Here is an 8,275-nt window from a genome sequence, read left to right as displayed (position 1 = left end):
GTCTTGGACTCAGCCAACAGAAACCTCTGGCATTATACAAGAAGTGACCAGTTCTGCATTGGAGGCAGGTGGGGAAGAATACCCCATGTGTCAAGGAACCTGACCAACTGAGCAGAGACCCTGAGGCTGCAAACCATACCTGTGCCCACCTCTTCTGTCCAACACAATGCCAGGAATATGCTGACCCCAGAGATCACCCGTGCTCTCCAGGAATTTCCATGTGTGCTCCCAGAGAATGGGTGTGTTCAGTGTCCCTTGTGGGAAAGCCCTGGGGACACCCCTCAATGACACTCACCTACTTACCTGTCACCACGCACCCACTGCTGACTCCTAAATCCAGTCCTACACCTCTAAAAAGTCACAAAAAAGACCCATATCTTTTTGGTCAAAAAAACATGGAGGAAGACAAACTCCTGAGATGCTGTTCCTGGGGCGTCTTTGGAGAAAGCCCAGCATGAAAGACCTGCACTGGGGAGATCCCACTTGATTACAGCAGTGCGATGAACAATGCCAGCTCTTAGCCAGTGTTGGACTCACTTTTATAAGGGCGCCAGGTGACACAGGGTAGGTCCATCCCTCAGGTGCAAAGAAAAAATGCAAATATTTCTGTAGGAACATAATAACCAAGAAAGAACAATATAACAACAGTACTTACAAACATAATTAATTGGAAAAAAAAAACAAAAACAAAAAAGGTGGACTCAAAGACTGTGGGAGTGGTTTGTGATAGAAAATTTCTTATTCTTGATAATTTCTTCAAGGAATCAGCTTTCTAATGGCATCTTTGAGCTCTTGGTTCCTCAAGCTGTAGATGAGGGGGTTCACTGCTGGAGGAATCACCGAGTACAGAACTGCCACCTCCAGGTCCAGGGATGGGGAGGAGATGGAGAGGGGCTTCAGGTAGGCAAACATGCCAGTGCTGACAAACAGGGAGACCACAGCCAGGTGAGGGAGGCAGGTGGAAAAGGCTTTGTGCCTTCCCTGCTGAGAGGGGATCCTCAGCACGGCCCTGAAGATCTCCACATAGGACACCATAATGAAAACAAAACACCCAAAAGCTAAACAGGCACTAACCACAAAAAGCCCAACTTTCCTGAGGTAGGAATGTGAGCAGGAGAGCTTGAGGACTGAGGGGATTTCGCAGAAGAACTGGCCCACAGCATTGCCCTGGCAGAGGGGCAGTGAAAATGTATTGGCTGGATATAAAAGAGCACTGAGAAAGCCAGTGGCCCAGGCAGCTGCTGCCATGTGGACACAAGCTCTGCTGCCCAGGAGAGTCCCATAGTGCAGGGGCTTGCAGATGGCTACATATCGGTCATAGGACATGATGGTCAGAAGACAATACTCTGCTGTGATGAAGAAGACAAAGAACCAGAGCTGTGCAGCACATCCTATGTGGGAGATGGCCCTGGTGTCCCAGAGGGAATTGGCCATGGACTTGGGGACGGTAGTGGAGATGCATCCAAAATCAAGGAGGGAGAGGTTGAGCAGGAAGAAGTACATGGGGGTGTGGAGGTGGTGGTCCCAGGCGATGGTGGTGATGATGAGGCCGTTGCCCAGGAGGGCAGCCAGGTAGATGCCCAGGAAGAGCCAGAAGTGCAAGAGCTGCAGTTCCCGAGTGTCAGCAAATGCCAGCAGGAGGAACTGGGTGATGGAGCTGCTGTTGGACATCTGCTGCTTCTGGGCATTGAGACCTGTCCAGAGAAGAAAAGACAGGGAGAAGTTAGCTCAGACTTCTCTCAAAAAAATCTACTGAACTGCTCTTAGAGACCTACAAACTTCCTCTTTCTAATCACAGAGGCCTCTTACAGGTGCTTTTGGTACATGCTGGTTGCACTGGCTGATGGTCCCCTAGGAGCTGTGAGCTCTGCAGGAGTCAGCCTTGCCCTACAGCAGCAGGTAAACTAGAACATGGGGTGACCTCAGATTAGATCCACTCTTGTCACCTTCAGCATTGTCACCTTCAGCATTGTCACTCCCAAGTCACCCAACTGCAGAGCAGGGGATTTTGGGTTGTTTCTTTTCCTCTAGTTTCCCCTCCACACCTGAGGAGAGTTTTAAGGCAGAAACCCCTTTCAAGTGAAACACTATGGGTGCTGAGAGGCAAAGGGACTGTCCCTTAGTGCAGGGTGAGGACAGCCAGTCTGGCCATCTGTCCTGCTCTCAGCTGCCCTGTGCTGGCATGTGCTGTACTTCTTAAGAGCTGGAGGATGGTCAGCACCAGATGTTCACTGAGAATCCTGACTCTGCTAAGAGCAGAGGAGTCAGAATAGCCAGTGCAGCTCTCCCAGCCCCTCAGCCCATCTCATTGTCCCTGAGCAGGATCTCAGCTCTGCTCCGTCAGCCAAGGACACATAGGGCTCACTGCAGCTGCCTACACTCAGCTCTGCTGTAGGGTTTCCATGGCCTTGGCACTGGCTTGTCTTTCAAGCTCTTTCCCACTTTGAAGAAATGCTGAAGCATAAAGTTTAAAACCCCACCCTTCAGAAGCTCCCAGGACACCACTCTACTCTCCTCAGCCTGCACAGAACAGAGCCCTGGGCCCTCAGCCTCTCTAGACTGACCATGTACTTGAAGCCTCCAAAGGGGGAGCTGTGCCCTTCTGGAGGGCAGCGTGCCACTCAGCAGGACCCTGCAGGGGAAGACCCTAATATCCCAAAGATGGGGTATCCTGACAGGAGGGTCAGCTCACTCCCAGCCCCACACCCTGCAGTCCCCACAGCCACAGGTATCAGGCCATTTGGATGCTTTCCCTCCATGGACACACCGGCAGGACAGGACACCCAGCATCCGTGTCTGAGCTGCACCCAAATCCTTACCTCCCACCACAAGGAAAAAAAAGGGGAAGAACAAGGACAGCATTGGCAGGAGGGGAACATGCCAGAGTTCTGTTGACAGGAGTGTCAGGACAGGGAGACACAGTCAGACACAGGCTTTTCTCTCTTCTGTGGTGTTGGGACTGCTGGGAAGGAAATTCAGGATTAAGTCCCAATGACATGAAGGGGTGGGGGACTCTTCTCCGTGGGAATGGAGACCAGGGAGTTGCTCCAGGAAAATCATCAGCCCTGCAGGGAGGGCAGCAAGGTGCCCAAATCCCCTTTCCCATGACTTTCAGGCAGCAGCTCCCTCTCCCTCCTTGCCCATGTCCCTGCTGCCTGGAGCTGTCTCTGCTGGGAGCTGCTTCTCTGTCTCCATGTGCCCCCCTTAGCAGGGCTCCCAGAGCCCACCCCACCCGCCGGGTGCTCAGCTCTGCCTTGAAGATACCTCTTGCAGCAGGGACATGCCCAGGGGCATCTCTGGGTTCGCAGGGGCTCAGGAGCAGCTCAGACAAGTCCCAGTTACAACTAGGGTTTCGCTGCCTTCTTCAGAGTGGAGAAGTAAATTCTAATCTTCCACTGCCTACCCAGACCACCAAGAGCAGAGAACTCAAAGCACAAGCTGCTTTTGTCCCAGGTAACTTCTCCATCTCTGTGTTGCTTCAAAAGAGCCCTCTGCAAATATCCTGGGGGTGATCTGCAGCTATCAGCAAGCCTCACCCACACAGCAGCTACTCGAAAGCAGAAAGACTCTGCCTTGCCCTGCCAGGAGTTGAAAATGTCCATGCTGAGCTTCGACCCACAGAGCCATGGGGAGGACCCAGGGCAGGTTGAGAGCTGAACCTGGCAGGCAGCAGAGCCCCTGCCCCAGCACCCAGCCCCTGGGCAGCAGGACCCTACTCTGAAGGACAGCCCAGGGCACCCCTGTCTGCACACATGCCCACACAGCAATCCAGTTTGCCCACAAAATCACCCCCACTCACACATCCCTTCCACTTCCTTCCAGATCCCACAACCTGTGGCTGTGCCAGCTTTTGAAGATGCCTCCAGGAACTTCACCTGCATTGACCTGCACCACAGACTCACCGTGTCAAGGTCTACACAGATTTCTCCTCCACTGAGTTCTCACCTCCCCACTCCTGATCACATTTAAGCTCTCTCTGCCTTGCTCATCTCCCTCAGATACCTGGCAGTGTCCTTGTCCCTGCTGCACTGGGCAGAGAAGCTGCTCCTGGGAAGAGCTGTCTCACTGCAGCACTGCCTGTCAGCTCTCTCCATCCCAGGAGCCCAGCTCAGAACGTTAATGAGCCCTCTGGTGGCTTTGCTGCTGAATCCATGAAGCTCAGACAAAGAGAGGAAGCTGATGAAGCCTCTCCAGAAGTCCAGGTCAGAGTCCAACTCCAAAGTTTCTGGCAGTGTTCATGGGTCCCAGTGAGGGACACGACTGAGGAAGCATCCCCAGGGTGTGGGCAGAGCAGGAAAGAGGAGGCAGTGATGGCAGGTGGGGAAAAGGAAGATGAAGGTGTCTCTGGTGTTGAGGAACCTGGATATGTTTCCTGACTGCAAAGGGCCAATCCCTGACCACCTTCTCCAGAGGTTACAGCCCTGACACCCACTCTGTTAGAAGGGAGATCATGTCCCTCCTACATCCCTTGGGACTCTCCCTGGGTCACTGGGGTCTGGAGACTGGCCATGTGCTTGAGGCAATCACACCTCATCTTGGGACATCTCTGGACACTCTCCATAGTGTTTGCAGATGAAAACATGGTGGTCATAAGCCAGGAAAGATGGAGTGAGACTTTGTAGTGAGGCCTGTGGTAGCAGTCTTTAAACTGAAAGAAGGAAGAGTCAGATTGGATATAAGGAAGAAGTATTTTAGGATGAGGGTGGCAAGACACTGGAACAGTGCAGAGAGAAGTGGGTGCCCCATCCCTTGAATTGTTTTTGGTCAGGAATTTTGAGTAACCCGATTGAGTGAGACATGTCCCCATGGCAGGGGGGTTGAACTAGGTCTTGAGGGTGGGAGATTTCTGCATCTAGGTCTGAGACTTATGATGGGAAAGCCAGACACCACCTTTGGGGATTGTGCAAGTCTTGCCCTGGGATGCCAAGGAAAGGACCAAAGGAAGGGCAAGGGTGGGTTCCAGGTGATTTATGGAAGAAGCAGCATGGGAAAAGCAACAGAGGAAAGGTGTGAAAGGAGCTGGTCATGTGTCCACAGGGGCTGGTCAGTGTCCTGCCCTGGCCATGCCCTGCAGCTGATCTCTGCAGCCTGTCTTGTTTTCTTCATACCTTCCTCTCCAGTAGCTTTCTGGGGTGAGGGAGCTCTCTGCTCTTGGTACAGGCAAAAGTCAGAATACCAGCCACTGGTGTGGGAACCACAAGTCATTAGGTCTTGTACTCTTTTTGGGGCCAGTGACTGGTGAAACATGGGTGTGTGGATCCGACCATGGTGTGCATCTTGGTGGATGTAATTGAACATTATCCCAGATATGGCCATCGGAGCCAGTGGGACACATTCCCCATGTAGAAAGCCACCTGCACGTGGGGCTGCACATGTGGGGCTGAATTAGGGGGTGTGTGGCCATCCAGGCAAGGGAGTTCTCATCCCCCTTAGCTCAGCACTGCCGTGGCCACATCTGGATTATTGGTGTCTGGCTATGGGGCTTACTGGTGTGGGGAATGGGGAAGAATTGCACTAGCTCCAGAGGAGATCTACCAGGATGGACTTTGGGACCTGTGTGGAGAGGCTGAAGATCCTGGGCTTCTTCAGCCTGGTGAGATAAATGCTCAGGGCATTAGTGGAGCTGCAGTAGTAGCCTCCTTGAAGGGTGGTTTCAGAGATGATGGATCTTTTCTTGTAGTGGGAAGAGAAGGAAAACTCCACAAAGTGCATATTAGAAGGCCCAGATTGGAGGTGAGACAAAAGCAACAACATTCAAAGAGTAGCCTTGTGCTGCAACAAGTCAACCAGAGGGAGTCAGGATCAGCCCCTGGCTTTGTGTTTCAAGGAACAGCCAGTGAGAGCAGAGACAACAGTGAAGGTGTAGAAATGCCAGGGTGAGACCCAGGTGGGACAGCAAGAAGGGTGTCAACAGCCTGAAGGGAAGGAGTGGCAGGCATGGACCAGTGTAGGACAGCCTGCAGGAGAGGTGGCCAAAGGCTCTGGCAAGATGGAAAGGCCCGACAGCACTGAGGGCTTTGTCCCATTGGGGACAACAAACTGTGGAGGGATTTTTAATACAGCCAGTTGTGGAAGAATTTCTAATACAGCAGGGGCATGATTTTGTGAGCCTGGAAGAATTTAACAAGCTTTGCTGTAGCAGCAGGGTATGAGACTAGCCATTGTTCCTCTTCAAAGCCAGGCTTGTCTTTGGCCTTGGGAATCCAAGGAAATGTATCTTGTTTGGGCATCCAAGGATGAGAAGACTGCAGAAATGTAACTACCTGGTGCTTATAATGCATAAAGGCTTAGTGTAATGCATAAAGGCATATAACGTAATGAATAACCAATAGTAAAGTAAAATCTGCCGAGTGAACAGTGATATTTAGCCAATCACATAAGGTATCTGTCCGCAAGCACAGCTGCCTGGACAGTAGCTTAAAGGTATATAAGAGGTAACTGAACTAACAATAAAGTGGAACAATATGAAAAGTCATATTGGTTGTTGTGTCGTTACTCGGCCCTGCTCCCGATTGGATTTATCGCAACAACAAACAAAGAAGTTTTTTTGGCCACCAAGGCTGCTGAGATGAAACTTTATTTAGAGGCTCTCAGGATCTGCCTTCCCAGGGCCTGGGGTCAGGACTTAGCCCTTCTGCTCCATCGGAGAAACCAAAGGGCTTTCTCAGCATGGCAGGCACCCGCACAGGGCATTTGTCTCCCTGCAGCCACGGCCTCCAAGGATCTGCTCTAACGAGGCCATAGGGAGGCTTTGTCAGGCTCAGGGGGGCCCAGTACGGCTCCAAAGTATTTGTTTTTTCCTTTTCATTTTGACTTCTGGAGAAGTATATTCAGTCTTCTCTCACTGTCTGAGGTTCATGTGATGAGCCTCAAAGGCCCTGACAAGCTGTTTGTCTTTTTACAACTTTCTTTAAGCCTTGAAGACCTTTATACCTGATTGCAGCTGCTTTCTAGTGTAGTTAAGGAGGAAGATTTCAAAGTCTACCTATTAGAAATTATTTAAAGGGAATATTTCATTGCTTTGTAGTTGAGAGAAGAGGCTCTAGCAGCATTCTCCAAGTGATAATGCCCCAGAGGCTCTCCTCAGGAGGTCTGGTGCAGAAGGAGAAGCAGCTCCTTTAGGTCTGACATTGGATGGACAGCCTTGCTCCTCACCTCCCCAGCCCCACCACTTCTCTACTTGTCCCCCTGGGACTTGCACCACTGTTCCTCACCTTAGACTTCTCCCCTGATCTCTGCAGCTGGATGGTACAGATCCTTTGCACCGTCTCCCACTTGTTTTCCTTGGAGAACTGCCTGCACAGGCACTGCAGGAGTTATCCTGTTTGCAAACAAAGCAAAGTGTGATACAGTTTCATGAAAAATAATGTTCATTCCTCCAGCCCCCTGATGAGGTCTCCTTTCTACAAGGGATAATCTTATTAGTTATACTTGGGGTTTCAACAGAAACTGGCCAACAATGGAAAGGGCTTTGGTCGATGCAGTCTGCTGGAAAGGTGACTTTAGACACCATACATTATCCCATTGGAAGGGACCTCAAGAGTCATGTGGTCCAAACTCTCATGCCAAAAGCACAGTCTAGAAAAGATGGCCCTGCCCCCAGTCCAGCCAAATCTTCAAAGGGTTCTTTGTTGAGGAACCCTCCACATTCATTGGGAAGGTCATTCCAATGGCTGGTTCTTGTCATGCTGGAAAATCATCCTTTTGCACCGAATCTAAACCTCATCAGGAGCGGGCACTCGGGACCTCCCGGACCCCTCAGGTCGCACAGGGACCCCCAGACCCCGCCAAGACCTCCCTGTTTCCCATGTCCCCAACACTGTCCCCAACGCCCACCCCGTGACCCAACGTCCTCCCTGTCTCCCTCAATGTCTTCCATGTTCCCCGTTGCCCCCACGTCCCCAACGTCCCCCCTGCCTTCCATGCCCTCAGTGTTGGAGCTGGGAGCCCTGGGGAGCAGCAGGGAGTCCTGCCGGGAGCGCCGGCCTGTCCCGGGCACCTCGGGCGGGACTACATCCCCCATCATGCCCCGCGACGGGACTTCGGCTCCCGAAGCCACTTCCGGTCTCCTGGGGGCCCTGAGGATGGAGTTTGGGGGAGAGTAGGAGGAGAGGGGAAGACCCCAGGGGCAGCCTCTCGGGGACCCCCCCGGAACGCCCCGAGACACTTCAGAGGACCCTGCGATCCCAGAGCTCTCCGGGACCCCTCAGAGGCCCTCGGTCCCTCCGGAGACCCCCTTTCTGCCCCCTGCACATCCCGCCCCTTCTGCCCCCCC

At 52.4% G+C, this 8,275-nt stretch overlaps 1 protein-coding gene across 1 annotated transcript; it reads right to left on the bottom strand.

Annotated features, from left to right (window-relative positions):
- Window positions 1-756: 756 nt before the first annotated feature.
- Window positions 757-1,671, bottom strand: LOC104385577 (olfactory receptor 14J1-like). Its single transcript, XM_009994044.1, has one exon. The coding sequence runs from the start codon at window positions 1,669-1,671 to the stop codon at window positions 757-759; it is 915 nt and encodes a 304-aa protein (XP_009992346.1).
- Between the last annotated feature and the right edge of the window lie 6,604 nt (window positions 1,672-8,275).

The sequence above is a fragment of the Chaetura pelagica genome, unplaced genomic scaffold (assembly GCF_000747805.2).
Source record: "Chaetura pelagica isolate M959 unplaced genomic scaffold, ChaPel_1.0 scaffold853, whole genome shotgun sequence".
NCBI classification, from domain to species: domain Eukaryota; kingdom Metazoa; phylum Chordata; class Aves; order Apodiformes; family Apodidae; genus Chaetura; species Chaetura pelagica.
Note: the sequence above shows the minus strand (reverse complement) of the source record. Positions and strands in the feature narration are given on the sequence as shown.

Excerpts from the sequence above, each read along its gene's own strand:
- LOC104385577 (XM_009994044.1), bottom strand. The coding sequence starts at position 1,671 with ATGTCCAACAGCAGCTCCATCACCCAGTTCCTCCTGCTGGCATTTGCT.